The sequence below is a fragment of the Tupaia chinensis genome, unplaced genomic scaffold, assembly GCF_000334495.1.
Source record: "Tupaia chinensis unplaced genomic scaffold, TupChi_1.0 Scaffold000239_1, whole genome shotgun sequence".
NCBI lineage: Eukaryota > Metazoa > Chordata > Mammalia > Scandentia > Tupaiidae > Tupaia > Tupaia belangeri.
The window spans coordinates 1,275,050-1,297,998 of record NW_006159717.1 but is presented as its reverse complement, the minus strand read 5'-3'; the positions used below and the strand labels follow the sequence as shown (position 1 = coordinate 1,297,998).

Here is a 22,949-nt window from a genome sequence, read left to right as displayed (position 1 = left end):
CTTTCCCTCCCTACCCCACATCACTTTATCAAATTCAAATAACACAGAATCCATAAGGTGAATCTTCAGGTTCTAAATAACCCGAGTCTACAATGACTCAATTACCAATAGCATTTCCATCCAAGTAGAAGGAAACTGATACTTCTATACAGTCAATCCAGATACCAAACTCATTTTGAATGTTCTTAAAACAAGGATGATAAATTGGTGCACGCTGCATCATGCAGTGTGCAGTATAACTACACGCAGAACCCCTCTTCTTGAGAGTGGAGAACAATCTGTAACATTCAGGTTTCAAATGAACAGAAGCCTCCTCTGTTCTTTCAGAACTTTTTGTTGGATAAATAGGAAAAAATGTTTCTGGCTTTACTCTGAAAAAGTACTGATTTAAATCAAATTGAATTAATTTTAAAGAGTTTTCCATTTTTTTTTTAAAAGAGATTATTGCTATAGAGCAAATGAACTCACCAGAGAGACAGAAAGTGAGAAATCACCCCCCAGAGTGGATGACCATGCCGCAATCCCTTCTCTTCCATTCTCCTTTCAGGATCTTGGGCACGCACGCACACGCGCTGGGCGTGAGTTGTAAGCCACCAGGTCCGGGACTCGAACTGTGGTCAACTACATGGAAGACCAGCAAAATAACCATTACACTATCTGCTGGTCCCCTCAAAACAATATTCTTAAAAACAATATGGGCACCAGCAGATGGCATGTTGGTTAAGGCACTGGACTCCCACATGACCAACACAATTCAAGTCCTGGACCTGGTGGCTTGCTTTCTCACTTTCCCCTTCTCTCTCTCTCTCTCTCTGTCTTTCTCTGGTGAGCGCATATGCGCTATAACAAATTAAAAATAGTAATAATGATAAATAAAATGAAAATGAAAAAGAATATATATTGGACCAGCAGGTGGTATGCTGGTGAAGGTGCCAGACTTCCACTTGGCTGACTGCACAGCTGGGAGTCCCAGATCTGGCAACTTACTTTCTGGCTTCCTCTCTCACTTGCTCTCTCTCATGAGTGCACATGCCCTGCAAATTAAAAAATAATAACTATGGGACAAGCAAATGATATAATGGCTGTCACTGAACTCCCACATGGCCAACCATGGTTTGAATTCTAGATCCAGTGGCTTGAAACTCACCCAGGCTCATGTGTGTGCATGCCCAAAATCCCAAGAGGAGAATGGAGGAGAAGGGATTGCCATCCCCACTGGAGGCTGGTTTCTCACTTTCCCTTTCTCTCTCTCTCTCTCTCTTTTTCTGGCAAGCACACACACCCTGTAGCAAAAATCTAGTGATTATGTCACTAGACTCCCATATGACTGACCACAGTTCAAGTTCTGGGCCTGGTAGCTTGAAACTCACACCAGATGCATATGTGTGCATGCCCAAAATCCCAAGAGGAGAATGGAGGAGAAGGGATTGCAGCGTGACCATCCCCCCAAGGAGTGATTTCTCACTTTCTGTCTCTCTGTCTCTGTCTTTGGGGCAAGCGCGCATGCCCTATAGCAAAAAGTTCTCAAAAAAAAAAAAAAAAAAAAAAAAAAAAAAAAAAAAAAAAATTTAAAGAAAATTAAATAATTATTTAAAAAATATTTGCCATGGATCTGTACATAGGAAGATTACAGAATAGTTGCTTTTGAGGATGTGAAAAGACTAGTGGTAATAATTAATGTTTAAAAAAAGGTGGTGAGGAAGATGGAGGGTTTTGTGAGCATATCTAATGATGGTTAATTCTGGGTGATGGGAATACAGCAGAGCAGGGGCTGGCAAACTAAGGTCTGTGGGCCATGTCGAGCCAGCCAATTGTCTCTGCACACCCGGTCTTACCCGGACCCAGCCATGCCCACTCGTTCACACACTGTACTGTCCGTGCTGCAGTGGCAGACACAGACAGCCGGGTCTACAGATGCATCAGGGGACCACATGGTCCACAAGGTCTAAAATACTTACTACACAGACCTTTACAGAAAAAGTCTGCTGATTTTTGCAAATTCTCTTCTTTGTACTTTCTTGTATTTGTCGCCTTCCCTCCAAATTTAAGACTATTTAAATAACTTGACAGATTCATACTGAAGTCCTCAGAGAAATAAAGAAAAAATTCTAAAACTGTACGGTTATTTTTCACATCACAAGAGCACTACATAATTTATGATTATACTTTTTATAGACTAAACTGAAAATATTAATTAGAGCTATCCTGTAACAGACTGGTTACTGTAACACGTGGCTGATGAATTACAGCAATACTCCACGTGAGGGAAACATATATAGGGCAGTCACATTAAATACGAGGCAAATGTTCCTGAAAACCCCAAATACTTAAAAATGAGCACAACTGAAGACGTAACTGTCCCACATACGTACAGGAAGGACGCATTCTATGAGTACATAAATCTAAAACCAATACAGACTGTTTTTATAGACATATGCTAGTACTTATTAATATAAAACTTAATGTATTAATACCCTAATTATACAACTATGTAATTAATAATATTAATTGCACAAAATAGTTTTTTATTAATTATGTTTGGTTTTTTGTTGCTTTTTTTTTAGAGAGAGAGCTTTTTGCTATAGGACATGTGCGCTTGCCAGAGAGAGCAAGAAGGAAGCAAGAAATCACACCTCCCCCCCAAGAAAATGGCCACGCTGCAATCCCTTCTCCTCCATTCTCTTCTTGGTATCTTGGGCACGCACGCACATGCCCCCAGTGTGAGTTTCAAGCCACTGGGTCCGGGATGCGAACCACGGTCAACTACATGGGAGTCCAGCAACATAACCATTATGCCATCTGCTGGTCCCACTCCCTTGTGGTTGACCACAGTTTGAGTTCTGGACCTGGAGGTTTAAACTCACTCTAGGCACATGTGCATGTATGCCCAAGGAGAATGGAGAAGGGACTGAGGCGTGGCCATTCCCACATGGGGTGATTTCTCGCTTCCTGTCTCTCTGGCAAGTGCACGTGCCCCATAGCAAAAAGATCTCAAAAAAAAAAAAATGTAATTGGGACCAGCAGTTGGCATATTGGCTATGTTGCTGGACTCCCACGTAGTCGACCACAGTTCGAGTCCTGGGCCTGGTGGCTTAAACTCACGCTGGGCGCATGTGAGTGCATGCCCAAGATCCCGAGAGGAGAACGGAGAAGGGATTGCGGCGTGGTCATCCCCCCTGGAAGGGGATTTCTCACTTCCTCTCTCTCTCTGTCTCTTTCTGGCAAATGCATGCGCCCTATAGAAAAAACCTCTCAAAAAAATATGTAATTTAAAAATATAATTTAGTGCCTAATACACAATACACAAATGTATACCAAATTAATGACTTTTTAAAAGTTTTGTTATAGAGCACATGCACTCACTGAAGAGAGGGAGAGAGGGAAAGTCCTTCTCAGGATTTCAGGCACTCACACACATGTGCCCAGCATATTTTCCAAGCCGCCAGGATTGGGACTTGAAATGCACGCTAAGACATGTGGAATCTAGACGTCTTAACCACCATGCCACCCTGCTGGCCTCACTTTAGTAACAACTTATATGGGGACCAGCAGTTAGCGTGATGGCTATGTCGCTGGACTCCCATGTAGTCGACCATGGTTCACATCCCAGACCAGCTGGCTTAAACTCACGCTGGGTGTGTGTGCGCGCATGCCCAGGATCCCGAGAGGAGTGTGGAGGAGAAGGGATTGTGGTGTGGCCATCCCCCCCAGGGAGTGATTTTTCACTTTCTGTCTCTCTGTCTGTCTCTGTCTGGCGAGTGCACGTGCCCTATAGCAAAAACCTCTTCCCCTCAAAAAACAACACAACAACAACAATAAATATGGTATACTGCCTGAAAATAATTAAATAAAAACTATTACCGGGATCAGCAGTTGGCGTAATGACTATGTTGCTGGACTCCCATGTAGTTGACTGCGGTTTGAGTCCCAGACCCAGTGGCTTAAACTCACACCAGGTGCGTGTGCGTGCATGCCCAAGATCCCAAAAGGAGAATGGAGGAGAAAGGATTGAGGTGTGGCCATCCCCCCCCGCCGGGGGGTAATTTCTCGCTTTCTGTCTGTCTCTCTCTTTCTGGCGAGCACACACACCCTATAGCAAAAACCTCTCCAAAAACAAACTATTATGGTCACCTTCCAACAACACAATGGGACAATTAAAAAATACTAAATTAGGACAAGCTGTCTCTCTACATTATGGTGGACGCTGCTGGTCTGATTCCCTGGAAGGCTTCTGCTAAAGAATCCATCTCACACAGTTTCAGTTTTTTGTTTTTTGTTTTTTGGTTTTTTTTTTTGAGAGGTTTTTTTTTTTTTCGCTACAGGGCGCGTGCGCTCGCCAGACAGACAGAGACATAGAGACAGAAAGCGAGAAATCACCCCCCAGGGGGGATGGTCACGCCGCAATCCCTTCTCTTCCATTCTCCTCTCGGGATCTTGGGCACGCACGCACACGCGCCTGGCGTGAGATTTAAGCCACCAGGTCCGAGACGCGAACCGCGGTCGACTACGTGGGAGTCCAGCGACATAGCCATTACGCTAACTGCTGGTTCCCACAGTTTCAGTTTTTTATCTTGTTTTTTTCCACCGGGGATTTCGTGGCACAAGAAATTTTCCATCATGCCTTGCCATCACAGAACAGCAATCCATGTTTGGATCACCTCCTTCAAAAACAGCAATTGCACACCGGTCACCTCTCAGCCAGCTGGGCCAAAGGCCCAGGCTAGTGGCTGCCCTTCCTCCCGCTGCCTTGTGACTCTAATTATGAGCAGTCTTCTGTTAATCCTTCGCGGGACACCCCAACAAGTTCTCCACAGCCCTGCACAGCTCTGCGCAGACTCACCGGCCTCCGGCACCCCTTCCACAGGTGCCGCGTTAGCAAGTGCAGGCTGCCTTCCATGTCGAAGCCTCTGTAAGTTATGGTCGGGCTGCGGTGTTTTGGTGACTTCGCAGTTACCAGATAGAGCATGCCTGCTTCTTTTATACATTCTTAAAACCTTGGTGGGCTTTAAAATTGGAAAGCCGCTCTGACTCGCAATAAACCTTGTCTCACTGTCAGCTCCTGTGAGCTCATCAAAATGATTTCATGCCTCAACACAGACACCAGCTGGCCTCTGGGTGCATGACGGCAGCCGGATCCTGCAGCCCTCGTACCAGGACTTCTCCTTTATTCCAGTAGCTTCACCTGGTTATAAGATATTTGTCATGAACTAAGGGGTGTGGGTGTCCCTGCTTTAATGCTGCTTTCGGTATCTGAAGCACTGCCTCTCATGTCCTGCCAGGGACACTCTCTTAAATCCACAAGATGAGCGACAGCACAGCAGTGGCTGGGTCACCTTCAGAGATTTTCACCACACCTAATTTTACTTTTGTTCCCAAGTGAGTCAGTTTGGGGGACATTTTTACCCCAGCACACCACTTCACGAACGGCTGAGTGACACTGTAACGTAACGTAACAAAGATTTTTAACGATACCAAGAGCAAATGTTAAGGTAACAGCACAACAGCTACCAAAACCCACTCAGAGCTGACCCGGTGCCACGTGACACTGACGACGGTCGGAGGGAACTATGTTCTTCTGCACATGGATCCTGTCAATTAGGCCACTCCGGGCTTTGACCAGAGAACATCAGTCACATGTGTCAGGCTGGCATGCATTAGGCTTAGAGAGTCTGCTCTTTATTCCGGAACAGTCTGTGATCCTTTCGGCCCGCCAGATCTAAAGTGAGCATTTCTTGAAAAATACTTCATGTGGGGAAGTTTCACAATAGTTCTAATTTGAGACAAAGAGAGTTTAAATTTACTCTCACTATGCACTATGCTCAGCTGCACGCAATTCAACCACACTGTACCACACTACACTTTGAAAAGACTTTCTCGTCTAAAAGAAAGAGACCTGAATGTATGATAGTAACAGAGAAAAGCAAGCAGCCAGATGGAATGAACAAGTATTTACAAAGAAATTAAGGAATTTGAACACAAATATAAAATAAATCAGAAATATACGCTTATTAACATTCTTGTGTCAAATCATTAAGATTAGAAACAAACATAAGGGGCCAGCAGGTGGCATGGTGGTTGGGCACTGGACTCCCACATGGCCAATTATGGTTCGAGTCCCAAACCTGGCGGCTTGATTTCTCACTTTCTCTCTCTCACTCTGTTCCTCTTTGGTCAAATTAAAATAAATAAATAAAGTTAAAATAATTATTTAAAAGAAACAAACATTAAGTTGTAAATATTTAGAAAAGTACTCAGATATATATTAGAATACAATATCTAAAATGGAAATAAACCCAAATGGCATTATTAGGAAAAATATTAACAATAAAACTTACATCTTCAATGATCTTTCCTGAATCTTTAGTAACTGCACCTGTTACAAATTAAAATGTGTGTTATTATCTCAGATATACAGAAGTAAACACTGAAACCAAAAAGTTACTATCTTTTCACTAAGGCAGGCTAGAGTCTGGACCAAAATTTCTCATAAATGGTCCAAGAAACCCTCCATCAGTAACACCAGCAGCACTTGGTAAGGCAAGGAGCCGCAGCCCCAACCCCATCCTACTGAATTATTTCTGGTGGTGAAGAAATTAAGTGTATTTAAATTATCTGCATTCTTAAAAAAAAAAAAAAAAAACCACATACCACTTCCTTTCCATCCACATCATCTCATTTAACTCACTTCCCTCAGAGAGAGGGACACGTTATCTCAGAGAAGGTAAAGAAAGGGGACCAGCAGGTAACATACTGGTAAGGTGCTTGACACCCACATGGCCAACCACAATTCGAGTCCCAGACCCGGCGGCTTGAAACTCACACTGGGCCCATGTGCATGTGTGCTCAAAATCCCAGGAGTAGAATGGAGAAGAAGGGAGCGTGGTATGGCCACGCTGGGGGAGATTTCTTGCTTCCTATCTCTCCCTCTCTCTCCTGTCTCTCCGGTGAGCACAGGTGCCCTATAGCAAAAAGCTCTCAAAAAAAAAAAAAGTAAAGAAAGATTTCATCAGCAAGACCCTCTTAGAAAGAAACTGTGTCTCAGGTCGTACCTTTTACACTGCTAGTGCTCCCCGTGGGCTGGGCAGCAGGCACTGTCGCCAAGGACACCACACTGGTTATAACTGGTGTTGTGTCTGCCCTTGAAGAAGGGTGCTCCATCAAAGCAGTTTGTGCCTTAGAAATATTTACTGATTAAAATAAACAAACAAGTAAGACCTGGCATAAACAAAAGGGTTTACACACACACACACACACACACACACACACACACACACACGTATCCATTTAACAGTGAAGATTTCAAAGAGCAAATTCAAATATCTAATTCTGTATGAGGTTGGGTTGGGTGATTCTGGTCAGATTACTTCACGGCTTAAAGAGAACCTGATTCTATAAAATTATAAATTTCAAATGACACAGTTTAACAGGTAAAAATCTAGGAAGTACTTTCAGGATTAACGGGGCTCTTATACTGGTGAATATTTTAAAGAATTATTTATTTAATTCTATTTGTTGTTGTTGTTGTTATTGTAATTTGAACAGAGAGAAAGGGAAAGGGAGAGAGCTAGCCACCAGGTCCGGAACTCAAACCTGTCAGGCATGTGGGAATCCAGCGCCTTTACCCACCATCCCTCCTGCCAGCCCTACTGGTGAATGTTAATAGAACACCTAATCACTCCAAATAAAACTTTAACACGATAGGGGCCAGGCAGTGGTGTGGTGGTCAACTTCGCAGTTGAAGTCCCAGACCCAGCGGCTTGGGAGCACAGACATGCATGCTTGTGTATGTGTGCACCCAAAATCCTGAGAAGAGGATGAAAGAAAAGGGATAGAAGCGTGGCTGTCTCCTTTGGGAGATGATTTCTTTTTCTTTTTTTTTTTTTTAAGAGAGATTTTTGCCGTAGGGCACGTGCACTTGCCGGAGAAACAACGAGACAGAAAGCAGGAAATCACCACTCCCCTGAGGAGGATGGCCACACATCACAATCTCTTCTCGTCCACTGTCCTCTCGGAATCTTGAGCATGCATGCACATGTGCCTAGTGTGAGTCTGAAGCCGCCAGGTCTAGGATTCAAACTGCAATTGACTATGTGGGAGTCCAGCGACGTAACCAGTATGCCATCTGCTGGTCCCAGGGACATGATTTCTTTTTTTTTTTTTTTGGAGAGTTTGGTTTTTTTTTTTGCTATAGGGCACGTGTGCTCGCCAGAAAGACAGAGAAACAGAAAGCGAGAAATTACCCCCCAGGGGGGATGGCCATGCAGCAATCCCTTCTCTTCCATTCTCCTCTTGGGATCTTGGGCATGCACACACACGCGCCTGGCGTGAGTTTAAGCCACCGGGTCTGGGACTCAAACCACAGTCGGCTACATAGGAGTCCAGCGACATAGCCATTACGCTAACTGCTGGTCCCCCAAGGATGTGATTTCTTACTTCCCCATCCCCATTCTCTCTCTCTCTCTGGCAAGCACACATGCCTGATAGCAAAAACTGAAAGAAAAAAATTTAACATGATAATTTTTATAAACTTATAAATGAGGGAGCTGTCCATCCAATAACACTGGTTTTCTTAATTTGCCATGTTATAGAATGAATATCCTACCCCAACCTGACTGGTCCTAGGAATTGAATGGCTGACCTAAAAGATTAGCATAAAGCATGACTAATTAAGGTGAGGCTTAGTAAGACAGCAAAGGTAGGCCAGGGCCAGACTGCAAAGTGCCAAACCACATGGATGCTGTCAGTCAGGCAGCCCGCCAGGCCCTGGTCACGGGACACGGTACCCAGCATTTTAATCTAACACTGAGAGAGTACTACTGGGGGCGCTCATCTCTTTGTCTGACCACATTAGCTGCCCTACTTGCAAAATTATTTTGTTCTTAGCCAGGAAAAACTTTGCTACCCATAAAGAACTGATCTACTTTATGTTTTCTGAAATAATTAATGTGTTCTTTTTTCCTTGGCTATAAACAAGCTCTGGATCAAATCTTATACCTGGCACAGCAACTATTAGGTTGTCGGGAAAGTCGTGCGGTATTTTTCTATTAAAAAAAAGCGTCATGACTTTCCCAGCAACGTTCCCTAATACAGTAACAGGCTGAACATCTCTCCTTTGGTCTGCCCTGACTTGCGGTCTTTAGCTCTATTTACTAACTGAGAGACAGACCTGTCTGTATACGTTAGTCACGTACAGATCTACTTCATCAATGCGGTCAGATCTAATTCTCCTATAAAACTCAGTGCTTGTACATTTATTTCTTGGTGTGTTTGATTATGAGAGTAAAAAAGCATCAGAACTTATCAGTATCTTCTCTCAAGAGCAATCTTTAGGGACTCTTAAAGGAAAATTTAAATAAATTCTCACTATTTTAATCCAGTAAAACTACGTGTTTACTATGTCATGTACAACGATGTGTACTGATTGTTTATCCTACTACTGACATAAAGATCCCATTAGCTGGGGCCAGCAGGTGGCATGGTGGTTAAGACACTAGACTGCCATATGGCTGAGACCACGGTTCAAGCCCTGGACCTGGCAGCTGGAAAATCACACCAGGTGCAAGTATATGCTTGCCCAAAATCCTAAGAGGAGAATGGAAGAGAGGGAGTTACGGTGTGGCCATCTCCCAGGGCGGGGGTGATTTCTCACTTTTCTTCTCTCTCTGGTGAGCACACATACCTTATGGCAAAAACCTTAAAAAAAAAAAAAATCCCATTAGCCAGGGCAACAGTGGCATGGAGGTTGAGGTGGCAGGATTCATATTGCTGACTGCACGGTTAGAGTCCCGGACCCAACAGCGTAAAATTCACATCAGGTGTGTGCATGTATGCCAAAAATCCTGAGAGAAGAAGGGATTACCATGTGGCCATCCCCCCCCGCCCGGGGGGGTGATTTCCCACTTTCCCTCTCTCTCTCTAACTCTGCCGGTCTCTTTCCAATGAATGCATGTACCCTATAGCAAAAGTCTTAAAAAGAAGAAAAATCTCATTAGTCAAGTTTAATTTGGGGGACTAGCAGTTAGCATAATGGTTATGTCGCTGAACTTCCATGTCGTCAACCACAGTTCGAGTCTTGGACCCAGTTGCTTAACCTCATGCATGTGCATCCGTGCCCAAGATCCCGAGAGGAAATGGAGCAGAAGGGATTGCGGCGTGGCCATCCGCGTGCCCATCTCCCCTCGGGGGTGACTTCTCGCTTTCTGTCTGTCTCTCTTTGTCTTTCTGGCGAGAACACACGCCCTATAGCAATAAAAACCTCTCCAAAAAAAAAAAAAAGAAAGTTTAATTTTACCTTTATTTTGTAAAGGCGGGTCATTCATAATTTGCTGATGACAAAACTCCAAGACACAAAATAGGTTACAGAAATGTTTGATGTTGCCTCGCCATTTTATGGACTCACTGAGCTTCCCTTGTCGTTTGCAACCATCACACTTGGCCATCTGAGAAAGAAACGTAAGACAAGACAGGCTTTAACTATAAAACAATGGGAAGGTAACATTATTCATGAACCACAGGCTATGAAACAGAATATATGAGTCAGTGAAGCCTACAAAGAGTAAAGTTCCTACCTGAAAACTCTGTGGTTAAACACAGGTTTGGTAACTGGACAGCGGCACGGCAGTAAAACACGTAGCTCTGCACGGCTGCCCACATGAGAAGGCTCTAGGTGAGTGCCAGACACCTCTCTGAAGACACCGGCACCTGCGTGCCTGTCATCTGGGGGCTGGCTGGGGTGAATCACAGCCATATCTGTCTGTGTGTCTGTCTCTCATTCATGCAAAAATGTGTGTATGTGTATGTATGTGTGCATGTGTACGTACGCATATGTGCATATCTAAAATAACTGTTTGAAATAAATGCCCTATATCAAGAGAATAGTAAGAGGTACTCTTCGGTTTCCAGAATTACTGATGAAGGAATCTAAAGATAGGTTTTTTAAGTTTTTTTTTTTTTTTTTTTTTGCTATAGGGTTCATCCACTCACTGAAGAGACAGACAGAGGCAGGAAAGGAGAAATCATCCCCTCCCCTCCACTGGGGGAGATGGTCACACTGCAAATCCTCCTCCATTCTCCTCTTGTGATTCTGGGCTTGCATGTGCACACGCGCATACACACTCGTTGTGAATTTTAAACCTTCGGGTCTGGGAACTTGAAACAGTCAGCCATATGGTAGTCCAGCACCTTAACCACTACATCACCTGCTGGCCCAAGGTAGGTACCAGTTTTAAAAAATTAAGAAATAGCATACATGGGGCTGACAGGTGGCGTGATGGTTAAGGGCACTGGACTCCCACATGGCTGACAGTGGTTTGAGTCCTAGAGCTGGTGGTTGCTTTCTTACTTTCTCTCTCTCTATGGCCCTCTCTGATCAAATTAAAATAAATAAATAAAATAAAGTTAAATAAAAAATCATTCTTTTAAAAAATAATTTAAGAAAGAGAAATAGCCTACAGTAGTAGAAAAATAATGGGCTTTGGAGTTATAAGGCCTTCGATTAAACTACCACGTATCTAGTTAGACATCTTTTGTCTTGGGTGCTGTGATTGGTCCTGGTCATGCAATAATAAAAGATAATATCCTTATCCTCTAAAGAAAATGACACTTTGGGGGTAAGGCAGACATGTAAACAGCAACTTCACTAGACCATTATCGGTGCTATCTCGCTGTCACCTACCAGCTTCCTCGAGAACGACTTCCTTAGCCTCCCTGGACCTCACTCCTTTTTCTTACTTACAAGCTGGCCATAATACACTTCCCTTCTGGGACTATGGTGGAAATTAGACAAAGTAACATTTATGAAGCACAAGACACAAGCGTAGGTCAACTAACTGTAGCTGTCATTGATCTTTTGAACAAGTAATCTTTTTTAAAAAGAGGTAGGTAAGGTTGCCAGGCATTGTCATCTGACCTACACAGCGAGAACAGAGCTGACTCTCAGTTCCTCCGGGTGATGTGAGTTAGTGCGCCACTCACATGAGAAAACATTATGTAAGTGCTAACCTCGAAGAACTCGAAACGACAAATAAGGTCAATGTGTTGCACAAGGAAGCAAAAGTAAAACGACTATATCCTCAATCAACAGTGAAGTCTCCAGAAATCCTATCCCCGACCCCGAAGATTTCATATGTGCATTCAACGTTGGCTCGAGCGCCTCATAGTTTATCTCCCCCAGCTCTAAACCTCAAACTTTTCTTCACACATCTTGACATTTTAAACAGAAAATAATTTGCGCTGACTTCGGAAAGCTAAGAAATAGATCACATTTACCTGATAAAACAGAACTGTAAATTTGGACATGCAGTCTTCACAACAGAACTCTTCTAACTTGCCCTCCAATCGATTTTCTACCAAATTCGGGGACGTCTGTGAACAATAACTACACATCTTACAGTAGTTTCCCCATCGTTCTCCAAAGTCCCGGGCAGAGAGGAATTTACAAACTGACAACAGAAGAAGGAATTAAAGGCAGAAACATCAAATTTACACTAACTTAAGGTAAAGTGAGTTTCTTTGGTCTTAGATACAAACTTTAAGCCCACTGCTGAATATCTGACACAACTATTTGCCTCGAGATTAAAAGACAGTCTCCATATCCACAAGACAACTCTTATCTCTCTTTTTTTAATTATTATTTATTTAATTCCATTTGTTTTTTTTTTTTTTAATTTGACCAGAGAGAGACAGAGAGAGAAAGGGAAAGGAAGAAAGCAAGCTGTCAGGTCGGAGACCTGGCCATGTGGGAATCCAGTGCCTTTAACCACCACACACCTGCCAGCCCCTCTTATCACCTTTTAAATATACACTAAAAACATTAGGCCACTGGGACCAGCAGGTGGCATGGTGGTTAAGGCGCTGGACACTCCCACATGGCCGACCAGGGTTCAAGTCCTGAATCTGGTGGCTTGCTTTCTCACTTCCTCTCTCTCTCTCTCACTCTCACCCTCTATCTCTGGTCAAATTTAAAAATAAATGAATGAATGAATAAATAAATAAATAAATAAAATAATTATAAAAAAAAAAAAACATTAGGCCATTTATATTCAGAAAGATCAGGTATAAGCTTCTTAAGCCAAGAAGCAGTAACTGCTGAAAGTTCTCTACAAATGAATGCAAGCACAGAAGTGCCACTGCGAGACTGATGGAGAGATTCCCATACACCACCGATCTAGTTACATTCTGATCGTTTTTCTTTATCGAGATTAACGCAGCGTTCAAAAAGATAAACTCTACAGTCAACTAAGTAGGATCTCAATTTAAAAGCCTGAAATTATACCTCATAAGAGAAAAATTACTTGCAAATTAATTGTGGACGAATCACCCAACTGGGTCAAGGACTACAGCCCCACATTGTGTGGGTCGGACTGGTTTTCTTCTTTACCTTCACTACAGAATGGCTTATCCACCCCTGAGAAGCGCACAGTCTCCTTTATAATTTTCTGCAGTTTACAATAGTCGCACATTGCCACAACTTTATTTTTCTTTTTGTATTCATCAGAGCAAGTCTTGCCACAAAACAGGAACATTCTGCCCTGCAGAAAAATAAATCAGTGAGATCTAATTTAACAACTGCTTTACCTTTAAAAAAACCCCCTTTCCTTCTCACTTCAGCGTAAAGTGAGTAACTGTCAAAGATGAAAGGAATGCTTCCATTGGTCGAGCTTAGAGTCAGTCCCTTTCGTGAGCTCTCTTTACCTTGTAGAAAAGCAGTTCTGGCTTTGTGGCAAACAGATGGTTACAGTGCTGACACCGGAGCTTCACGACCGTGTGGGTCAGAGCGACTTGCTGGGACTGCTCAGTCAGAGGCTGGGGAATGGCTGCAGCGGGGCCGCTGACAGAGCGGGGGCCGACCGCAGAGGTGTCACCCACTCCTGCCCGCGCTGCTGGCCCTGAGGGTGGGCTTACAACCACACGGCCCTGATTCGGGGGCACTGCAGAAGAGTTTGTTCCTTTTGGCTTGTTGAATACATTCTGGGCAAACACAAATAAGGCAAAAATTGTATCATTTGAGAAATAACATAACTTAGTAATTTTTCTTTCTAAATTTTAATAAATCACTTCCTCCGTAGACTTTTTCAAAATATTTTATCTGGAGCCAGCCAGCAGATGGCACAATGGCTATGTTGCTGGACTCCTACATATCCATCGCAGTTCAAGCTCCAGTCCCAGTGGCTTAAAACTCATGTTGGGCACATATGTGCATGTGCCCAAAGTCCCAAGAGGAGAATGGAGGAGAAGGGATTGTGACATGGCCATCCTCCCGGGTGTGTGTGTGTAGGTTCTCGCTTTCTGTCTCTCTGGCAAGCACACAAGCCCTATAGCAAAAAATCTCTTTACAAAAACAAACAAAATGATCTCACAAAGTTTAAATGGCATAACTGTAGAATAAAGACTGAGAAATGCAATATTAAGAGGTCAAGGACTGGGATTCAGGTTTTCCAGACAAAGCTCTTGAGCACATACTGCTAATACATTAGAGCAGGCCCCTCTGTGCCCCAAGGTGTCCTTCCACCTCTCATCACCAGCACCGAGGGCTGTGAAGACACATCAGGAGGCAGGAGACATCTGACCCGAATGAGAGGAGGGGCACACAAGCCCCACCTGCTGCTTCACCAAACCACCTACGCAAGCCATGTGCTACTGGGTCGCCGGGGACGTCATGACGCACTTGGCATAGAAAATCATGGAAAGTGTGTCATGATTTTCCCGATGACCCAACAGCTTCCACCTTTTGAAAAGGAAGAGAAGCCAGGGAGACAGTGGGAGGGAAAGGCAGTTGAGGGAGGACCCTGAATGAGAAAGTAAGTGCTGAGGCCCAACCTCTGAGCTCACGCGTTCAGTAGAAAGAACTTCTGGGACACTGGTAGAACAGAACTTTTTAACTTAAATCTACAGTTGTTAAGTATGGACCTTCAGCAGTTAACCATTTGTCACAGATCAATGCCTATGAGAATTGCAGGGATGAAACACTACCTTAGACCATACCTGGAAAGCCACCACACAACCGGAGCTACAGAAGCTATAGATAGCTCCATTCGACATGGCGAGGTGATACTGAGGGGTTGCTGAGGTCTTACAGCTGTGACACGAAACCTGAACACCTTGGTGACAAAAACAAGAACCAAAGACTAAGTTATACAAGTGAACAAATGAGCCAAAAATATATTAAGAGAATGGGAAAAAAAAACTAATAGTAATATACCCCCAAAATCAAGAAATTTTAAAGTAATCTGTAGACCTAACTACACCTAACTTCATTTAAATTCCACTTACACAAAAACTTACAACTTATAAGCACTTTTTCTTTCTTCTCACATATGAAACTATTAAATACACAGTGACCAAGAAAATCAGTGAAAAATTATCTTCAAAATATCAGTCTTTTAAAAGCAAATCAATCTTTAACACCATATAAATATAGTTTGTAACAGTGTGAAAGAAAAAGTTACTTTCTTATATAGCTTCTAAATCCATAAATTCATCAAACTTAAAATTACCTGAAGAAATAACAGTCTTAACTCTGTAAGCAGATAAGCAATTAATAGAGCAGAAAAGCTCTGTCTTTCCTGAGTCATTCGTAGTCTCGATCATTTCAGCTGAGGGCCTCAAAGATTTCCCCAGAGCATAAGGAGGTGTTTGGGCTGAATTCTATTAAGAAAATAAAATGACACTTAGATGCCTAGTGAGCATACTTATTTACATATTGTTCAAAATGGAGAAAGAAGCTACCTGCAAGCACTGCCTTGGCTGAGATATTTGAGTATAACAATGAGGCCGTACTACCAGACTTGCCAAGTTGGGGTGGGGAAAACACAAGCTGTCTGGTGTCACTGCTGAAGTGATGAGTAGTAACATAGAGTGAAAGGAACAGTAACTACTTGGTATCTCAGAAACAGCACCACATGTCAGGAGCGGTGAATCCAGTCATGGTGACATGCTTTTCCTATCACAAATAGCCATGTACCAAACGAGAACATCAAATCAGGAGCGACCACCATCTTGGAGGTGGTGTGACCCGTAAGACTCTCAAGCAGGAGACGGCAATGAGGTGACAGCACGTTAGGAGAAACCTACAGAGTGACCCGGTTTTCAAGCAGGGGTTCACAAAAAAATTTGCCTGTGCAGTTTCACTACATAATCTTCCTAGTAAAAGCGGAACATTGTGTATGCAACTGGTAGAGTACAGTATCGTCACAAAATGGGGAGGGAGCTGGTCTCTGGATCACGTATAGAACAGGATGGATCTCACAAAAATGGCAGCATCTCTGACCGAACTAACACACGATCTAGTCATGCTTCGAAAAACCATTTTGTACGCTGTATAGATGCACACTAATTAAATGTAAATAAAGCATATATGATAAAGAAGGCTTAAAATAACATGGATTTCCCCCGTGAAAATAGGAACAAGACCACCAAAGTGGTCGTTCCTGGAAGAGAGACTCTCATGATGCATGTCCTCTACCAGCTGCTCAGACGCATTAACAAATCAAACTTTACAACGGAAAAACGTTTTGACTATCATTACGTACTTTTAAAAACCCAATTATTGGGACCAGCAGTTAGCGTAATGGCTATGTTGCTGGACTCCCATGCAGTCGACCGTGGTTCGAGTGCCGGACCTGGTGGCTTAAACATACCAGGTGCGTGTGGGTGCATGTCCAAGATCCCGAGAGGAGGATGGAAGAAAAGGGATTGCGGCGTGGTCATCCCCACTGGGGGGTGATTTTTCGCTTTCTGGCTTTCTGTCTGTCTCTCTCTGTCTGTCTGGTGAGTGCACACACCCTATAGCAAAAACCTCTCAAAAAAAACAAACAAACAAAAACAATTATTTATCAATAATTAAAATGACACAAAGTGATAGAATAGTAACCAGATCGACCTATTATTATTCACTACCATAAAATCAGGTATTCTAATAGGACAATGCTGCCAAAATAATTATTTGTTCTAAAACATATTAAAATGAAAAAGATATGCTTCCTTTAAGTTTGCTGATTTTATCATATTTTAACTCTCACTGGCAGTTTTTTGATGACATATTTTTCATCATTGTCAATATTTAACAAAACATTTCAAGGGACCAGCAGATGGCATAATGGCTATGTCACCGGACTCCCATGTAGTCGACCGTGGTTCGAGTCCCAGACTCGATGGCTTAAACTCATGCCAGGCACGTGTGCATGCATGCCCAAGATCCCGAGAGGAGAATGGAAGAGAAGGGATTGCAGCGGATTTCTCGCTTTCTCTCTCTCTGTCTCACTCTCTCTGGCGAGCACACACGCCCTATAGCAAAAACCTCTCCAAAAAAAACATTTCACACAACAATCGTGTTATTTATGAATCCTGAGCCACACGGGAACCTTAACAAGGAACTGAGTTCTGCCACAATCATGCCCTCCAGTGGCAGATCCGTCCCATTTTCCGGGAGAGGAAATCGCACACCAGAATGAACGGAGGGAAGGAGCTCTCTCTCTCACTGTGCAGTTCATCCCCATGAAGCCGACGCAGAAACAGTGAGCCCCCCGCAGCCCAGACTCGTGTTGTACCTGCTTGTACGCCGTGACGCTCGTTGAACTGAACACCTTCTGGGACTGGCAAGGACCAGAGCTGCTATAGCAGTAGCTCCCGCAGTTCTCACAGCACTTCATGGCAAGGTTGTTGGCGGAATGAAATTTGGAAAAACAGGCATCACTACAAAGACCATGCACCACATTCTGGTACTTAACTTCAAACCGGATCTGGAAAATGAGCACACATACAAAATAAGCAGAGCTGCTTTTAAAAAAATCCAGGGGTCAGCAGGTGGTGTGGTGGTTGAAGGCACTGGACTTCCATATGGCTGACCGCGATTCGAGTCTTGGACCTGGTGGCTTACTTTCCTCTTTCTCCCTTTCTGGTCAAATTGAAAGAAAGAAAAGCAGAGAGAGAGAGAGAGAAAGACAAAACAACAGACAGAAAGAAATAAAAGAGAGAGAGAGAAATAAAAATGAAATAATTCTTTTTTTTTTTTTTGGAGAGGTTTTTAGCATGCGCTCGCCAGACAGACAGAGAGTGACATAGAGACAGAAAGCGAGAAATCACCCCCCAGGGGGGATGGTCACGCCGCAATCCCTTCTCCTCCATTCTCCTCTCGGGATCTTGGGCACGCATGCACACGCACCCGGCGTGAGTTTTAAGCCACCAGGTCCGGGACACGAACCGCGGTCAACTACATGCGAGTCCAGCGACATAGCCATTACGCTAACTGCTGGTTCCCAAAATAATTCTTAAAATAAAATCTGCTGGTTGGGCAGACGCATGCGCATGATAAGGGTAAACTGTTACTTACGTCCGCGTTCTTCTGACACACACTGCACCGGGTGGCAGGGCTGTTGGTGTAGATGGTGACAACAGGCTTCTTCTTTAGCTCATAAGAAGATAAGCATGATTGGCTGCAGAATTCTTTGCCAGGAGAAGAATTTTCAAACCGAGTTGTGATCACATTCTTTGGATTTAAAATGTCTCTAAAAATAAATAACAAAGAAAAAATGAAATGCGTTTTTCACAACCACAACCTCATCTTGGTGAGCTAAAAATAACACGTACTAGGGTTGGCCACTGTACGTCAGAAAAAGGCCCCACACAAGGCGTTGGAAAAGCTGGGGGCTCATCAGTTCAGTTACTCGTCAGCTGAGTGATGACGATGCGGCAGTGACGGTTTCAGTCTCCTCACATGTAAAACGGGGCTCCCCCTCACACACAGCCGTGTCAAGGGAAAGCTGTTTTAAATACAGCGAGCCTGGTGCTCATGCCAAACTGTGAGATTCCCAGCTCCAACCAAGCCTCGCCCACTGGTGCCAACAGAACTAGACTAGGGGGCCACCCACAATTCCAGACCTCAAGATGCTTCTCTTCCGAGCCAGCAGCCGCCGAGGGGAGAGAGGCCAGCCGACACACCACCAACTGCACAGTCCCCGCCGCTGCAGCCCCACAGGAGGGTCCTGGATGTGTCCCAAGGGCGGAGGGAGGGTGAACATGTGCCCATGACCGTGACCAGCTGAGGCTGGACATGGGTCACAGCACGAGGACTCAGCTGGGAGTGCCTGTCCCTCTCTCTCACTCACAGAATAAAAGGAATGTAAAACAGAGGCAAGAGGGCCAGCCAAGTAGCATGGTGGTTAAGGGAGCTGGATCTCACATAACCAACTATGTGGTTCAAGTCCTAGACCCAACAGCCTGAAAACATACAGGACACATGTACACACGTGTCTCAAATCCCGAGAGGAGAATGGAAAAGGGACTGTAGCATGGTCGCCTCCCTGGGGGATGCTTTCTCATCCCACCCCACCCTTGTCTGTTTAGGGCCAGGGCATGTACCCTACAGCAAAATAATAATAGTAGTAGTAGTAGAAAAATTTCATTTAAAAAGAGACAAAAAATTTCTAAAAATTAAAAATGTGGGGAACCAGCAGTTAGCGTAATGGCTATGTCGCTGGACTCCCACATAGTCAACCGCAGTTCGTGTCCCGGACCCGGTGGCTTAAAACTCACGCCGGGCGCGTGTGCGTGCGTGCCCAAGATCCCAAGAGGAGAATGGAGAAGGGATTGCGGCGTGACCATCCCCCCTGGGGGGTGATTTCTCGCTTTCTGTCTCTATGTCTCTCTCTGTCTGTCTGGCGAGCGCACGCGCCCTGTAGCAAAAACCTCTCCAAAAAAAAAAAAAATTAAAAATGTGAAATTTTGGGAAACAGGAACCTTCGAAGATTAACATAAAAAATTAACACAAGGGGCCAGCAAGTAGCATGGTGGTTAAGGGCGCTGGACTCCCACATGGCCGACCACGGTTCAAGTCTTGGACCTGGTGGCTTGCTTTCTCACTTCCTCTCTGTCTCTCTCTGATCAAACTGGAAAATAACAATAATAATAATAAAGTTAAATAAACTAATTCCTAAAAAAAATTAGCACGATACACAAAACAGCTGTGACCGAAAAGATCAAAGGAAAGATGACGAAAGGACTGTTAAGGCTTTTTATGAGAGAACAGACGGAAACAGGAACAAAACAGAAAGGACAAAAATCGAGTTCTGTGAGACTCCTAGACCTATTTAAGAGCTAATTACTGCAATAAACAGAGACAACAATACCCTAGTGAAAACAGGCTGGGAACCAGCAGACGGTAAAACAGTTACATCACTGGGTTCCCACATGGCTGACCTGGGTTTGAGTCCTAGACCCGGAGGCTTGAAATTCAAGCTGAGCACGTGTGCATGCGTGCCCAAAATCCCAAGAGGAGAATGGAGGAGAAGGGACCATGGAGTGGCCATTCCTCCGGGAGGGTACTCTCTTGCTTTCTGTCTCTCTGGCAAACGCCTGTGCCCTGTAGCAAAAATCTCTCCTCCCCCCAAAAAAGAGGCTAAATATTGCCTTTCTTCTAACAAGTATAAAAACTGGAGGAGGACGCGGTGGTGCCGGCTCTATGGCAAAAAACAATGGAGGCTGGAGGACTTCAGGATCAAATCCGTATCTCTCTCTTTCTCTCGCTCTCTGTCTCTCTCAACGCACACCATTCTGGGGAGCCAGCAGGTGGTGTGGTGGTTAGGGGCACTGGACTCCCCGTGGTTCAAGTCCCAGACCTGGCAGCTTGCTTTCTCACTACCACCCCCACCACTCTGTCCCTTCCTGGTCAAATTAAAGTAAATAAATAAATAAAGTTAAATAAAACAATTCTTTAAAAAAAAAAAAGACTGGAGGAAATAGTCATTAATAGAAACACTAGTACAGGCCACAGAGTAAATAATGGTTGGGCTAGCCGGTACCATGGAGGTTAAGGCAACTGGATCTCAGATAGCCAACTGCGCAGTTCAAGTCCTGGACCTGGTGGCTTGAAAAACATGCTGACACTTGTGCATGTGTGCCCAAGATCCCAAGAGAACGGAAAAGGGATCGTAGAGTGACCACGATAGGGGCTGGCAGTGGGGTGCTTTCTCACTCTGTCTCTCTCTGGCAAACATACACGCTCTATAGCAAATTATTTAAAAAAAAAACGGGGGGGGGACAAGTAGTTAGCGTAATGGCTATGTCGCTGGACTCCCCCGTAGTAGACCATGGTTTGCGTCCCGGACTTGGTGGCTTAAAACTCACTCCGGACGCGTGTGCGTGCGTGCCCAGGATCCCGAGAGGAGAATGGAGAAGGGATTGCAGCGTGGCCATCCCTCTGGGGGGTGATTTCTTGCTTTCTGTCTGTCTCTCTCTGTCTGTGTCTGTCTGGCGAGCGCACATGCCCTATAGCAAAAACCTCTTAAAAAAAAAAAAAACAATAGAGATAGAGTAACAATGGTAATAAAAAAAGAAGAATGGTAATAACAATATGCACTACAATTAAGTGCAGAGTTATTGCTATGTGCCAGGCATTGTTATCTTACTCAAGTGATTTAATTTAAATATCGCAAAAACACTAGGAGGTAAATATTATAACGGCCATTTTACAAATGAGAAGACTGAGTCAGAGGTCACACAGCCTGTCAAGGTCATGCTGCTAGTAAGCAGTGAAGCCAGGATACAAACCCAGACAGTCCGATCCTCGAGCCGAAGATGCCCTCTCTCCACTCTCCTGACTCCTACCTGGACCTCCACTACATAGGGCTGCTCCTCGATAAGCCATGAAGGAATAACAACAAAAATTACTTTAATTTTTGAATACTTATCTAACCTTAAAAATATGGCAGAGTATCTTAGAAACTAAGTTAGTACGCTTATATACAGAAGTATTTATTTTGAAATACTAAACACAGAGCAATAAAAATTTTTTTTAAATAATTATTTTATTTATTTATTCATCTATTTCAATTTGATCAGAGAGGGACAGAGTGAGTGAGAGAAACTGAAAAGACAAGCCACCAGGTCCAGGACGTAAGCCCTGGTCAGCCATGTGGGAGTCCAGTGCCCTTAACCACCACGCCACTTGCCAGCCAAGAGCAGTACAGAATTTTATTTACTAAAATTTTATTTGCCAGTGATGTAACATGTAACTTAAGGAAACCAATGGAAAAGACGCTGTAATGAAGATGTGTGCACATAAATATGAATGTACCCCAAACGTACGCTTCCAGGCGAGGTGACTATACTAACGTTGGGAAGCCACGCCTCTTTTAACAAGAACATGGCTCGAACATACTTTTTTCTAATTTCTCTTTTTAATCTGTAAGTACACTAAGAACAAGGCCACCCCTACAGTCTAGTGGTTAAGAAAGCTGGATCTTGGGGCCGGCAGGTGGTGTGGTGGTTAAGGCGCTAGACTCCCATGTGGCCAACTGCAGTTCAAGTCTCAGACTGGCAGTTTGCTTTTTCACTCTCTTCCTCTCTCTCTCTCTTTCTCTCTCACTCTCTCTTTCTCTCTCACTCTCTCTCTGGTCAAACTAAAGAGTAATAGTAATAAGTAAAATTAAATAAATGTTAAAAAAAAAAAAAAAGAAAGAAAAGAAAGAAAAGGGGCCAGCAAGGTAGCATGGTGGTTAAGGGCACTGGACTCCCACATGGCCAACTATGGTTTGAGTCCTGGACCTGGCGGCTTGCTTTCTCACCTTCTCTCTCTCTCTAGCTCTTTCTGATCCTCTCTGATCAAATATAAATAAATAAATAAAGTTAAAATAAAATAACTTTTTTAAATTAAAATAAATAGTTAAATAGAGACTAGCAGGTGGTATGGTGGTTGGGTCACTGGACACTCCCACACGGCCAGCCACGGTTCGAGTCCCAGACCTGGTGGCCTGCTTTCTCACGTTCTCTCTGTCTCTCTCTCTGGTCAAATTAGAAAAAAAAAAAAGAAAAAAAGAAAATTAATGAATTAATTAATGAATAAATAAAATTTAAAAAAATAGTTAAACTAAATAACTCTTTAAAAGAAAAGAGGGACCAGCAGTTAATGTAATGGCTATGTCGCTGGACTTCCATGTAGTCGACCACGGTTCGAG

General features: G+C 43.8%; 1 protein-coding gene across 9 annotated transcripts in view; it reads right to left on the bottom strand.

The window, feature by feature from the left end:
• The window catches only part of ZMYM6 (zinc finger MYM-type containing 6), a 60,353-nt gene that overhangs the window by 13,415 nt on the left and 23,989 nt on the right, over window positions 1–22,949 (bottom strand). For 4 of the 9 annotated variants that reach the window (XM_027771947.1, XM_027771950.1, XM_027771948.1 and 1 more), the window contains 10 exons: window positions 18,329–18,503; window positions 17,547–17,738; window positions 15,495–15,645; window positions 14,983–15,098; window positions 13,693–13,968; window positions 13,379–13,529; window positions 12,268–12,440; window positions 10,292–10,439; window positions 7,050–7,187; window positions 6,336–6,373 (listed from right to left, as the gene is read on the bottom strand). In XM_027771947.1, coding sequence (XP_027627748.1) covers window positions 6,336–6,373; window positions 7,050–7,187; window positions 10,292–10,439; window positions 12,268–12,440; window positions 13,379–13,529; window positions 13,693–13,968; window positions 14,983–15,098; window positions 15,495–15,645; window positions 17,547–17,738; window positions 18,329–18,503 — 1,558 coding nt within the window. Of the gene's footprint in view, window positions 1–4,535; window positions 5,771–6,335; window positions 6,374–7,049; window positions 7,188–10,291; window positions 10,440–12,267; window positions 12,441–13,378; window positions 13,530–13,692; window positions 13,969–14,982; window positions 15,099–15,494; window positions 15,646–17,546; window positions 17,739–18,328; window positions 18,504–22,949 lie in introns of those variants that run through there. The other 5 variants (XM_014587894.2, XM_027771951.1, XM_027771952.1 and 2 more) reach the window with 3 other exon arrangements.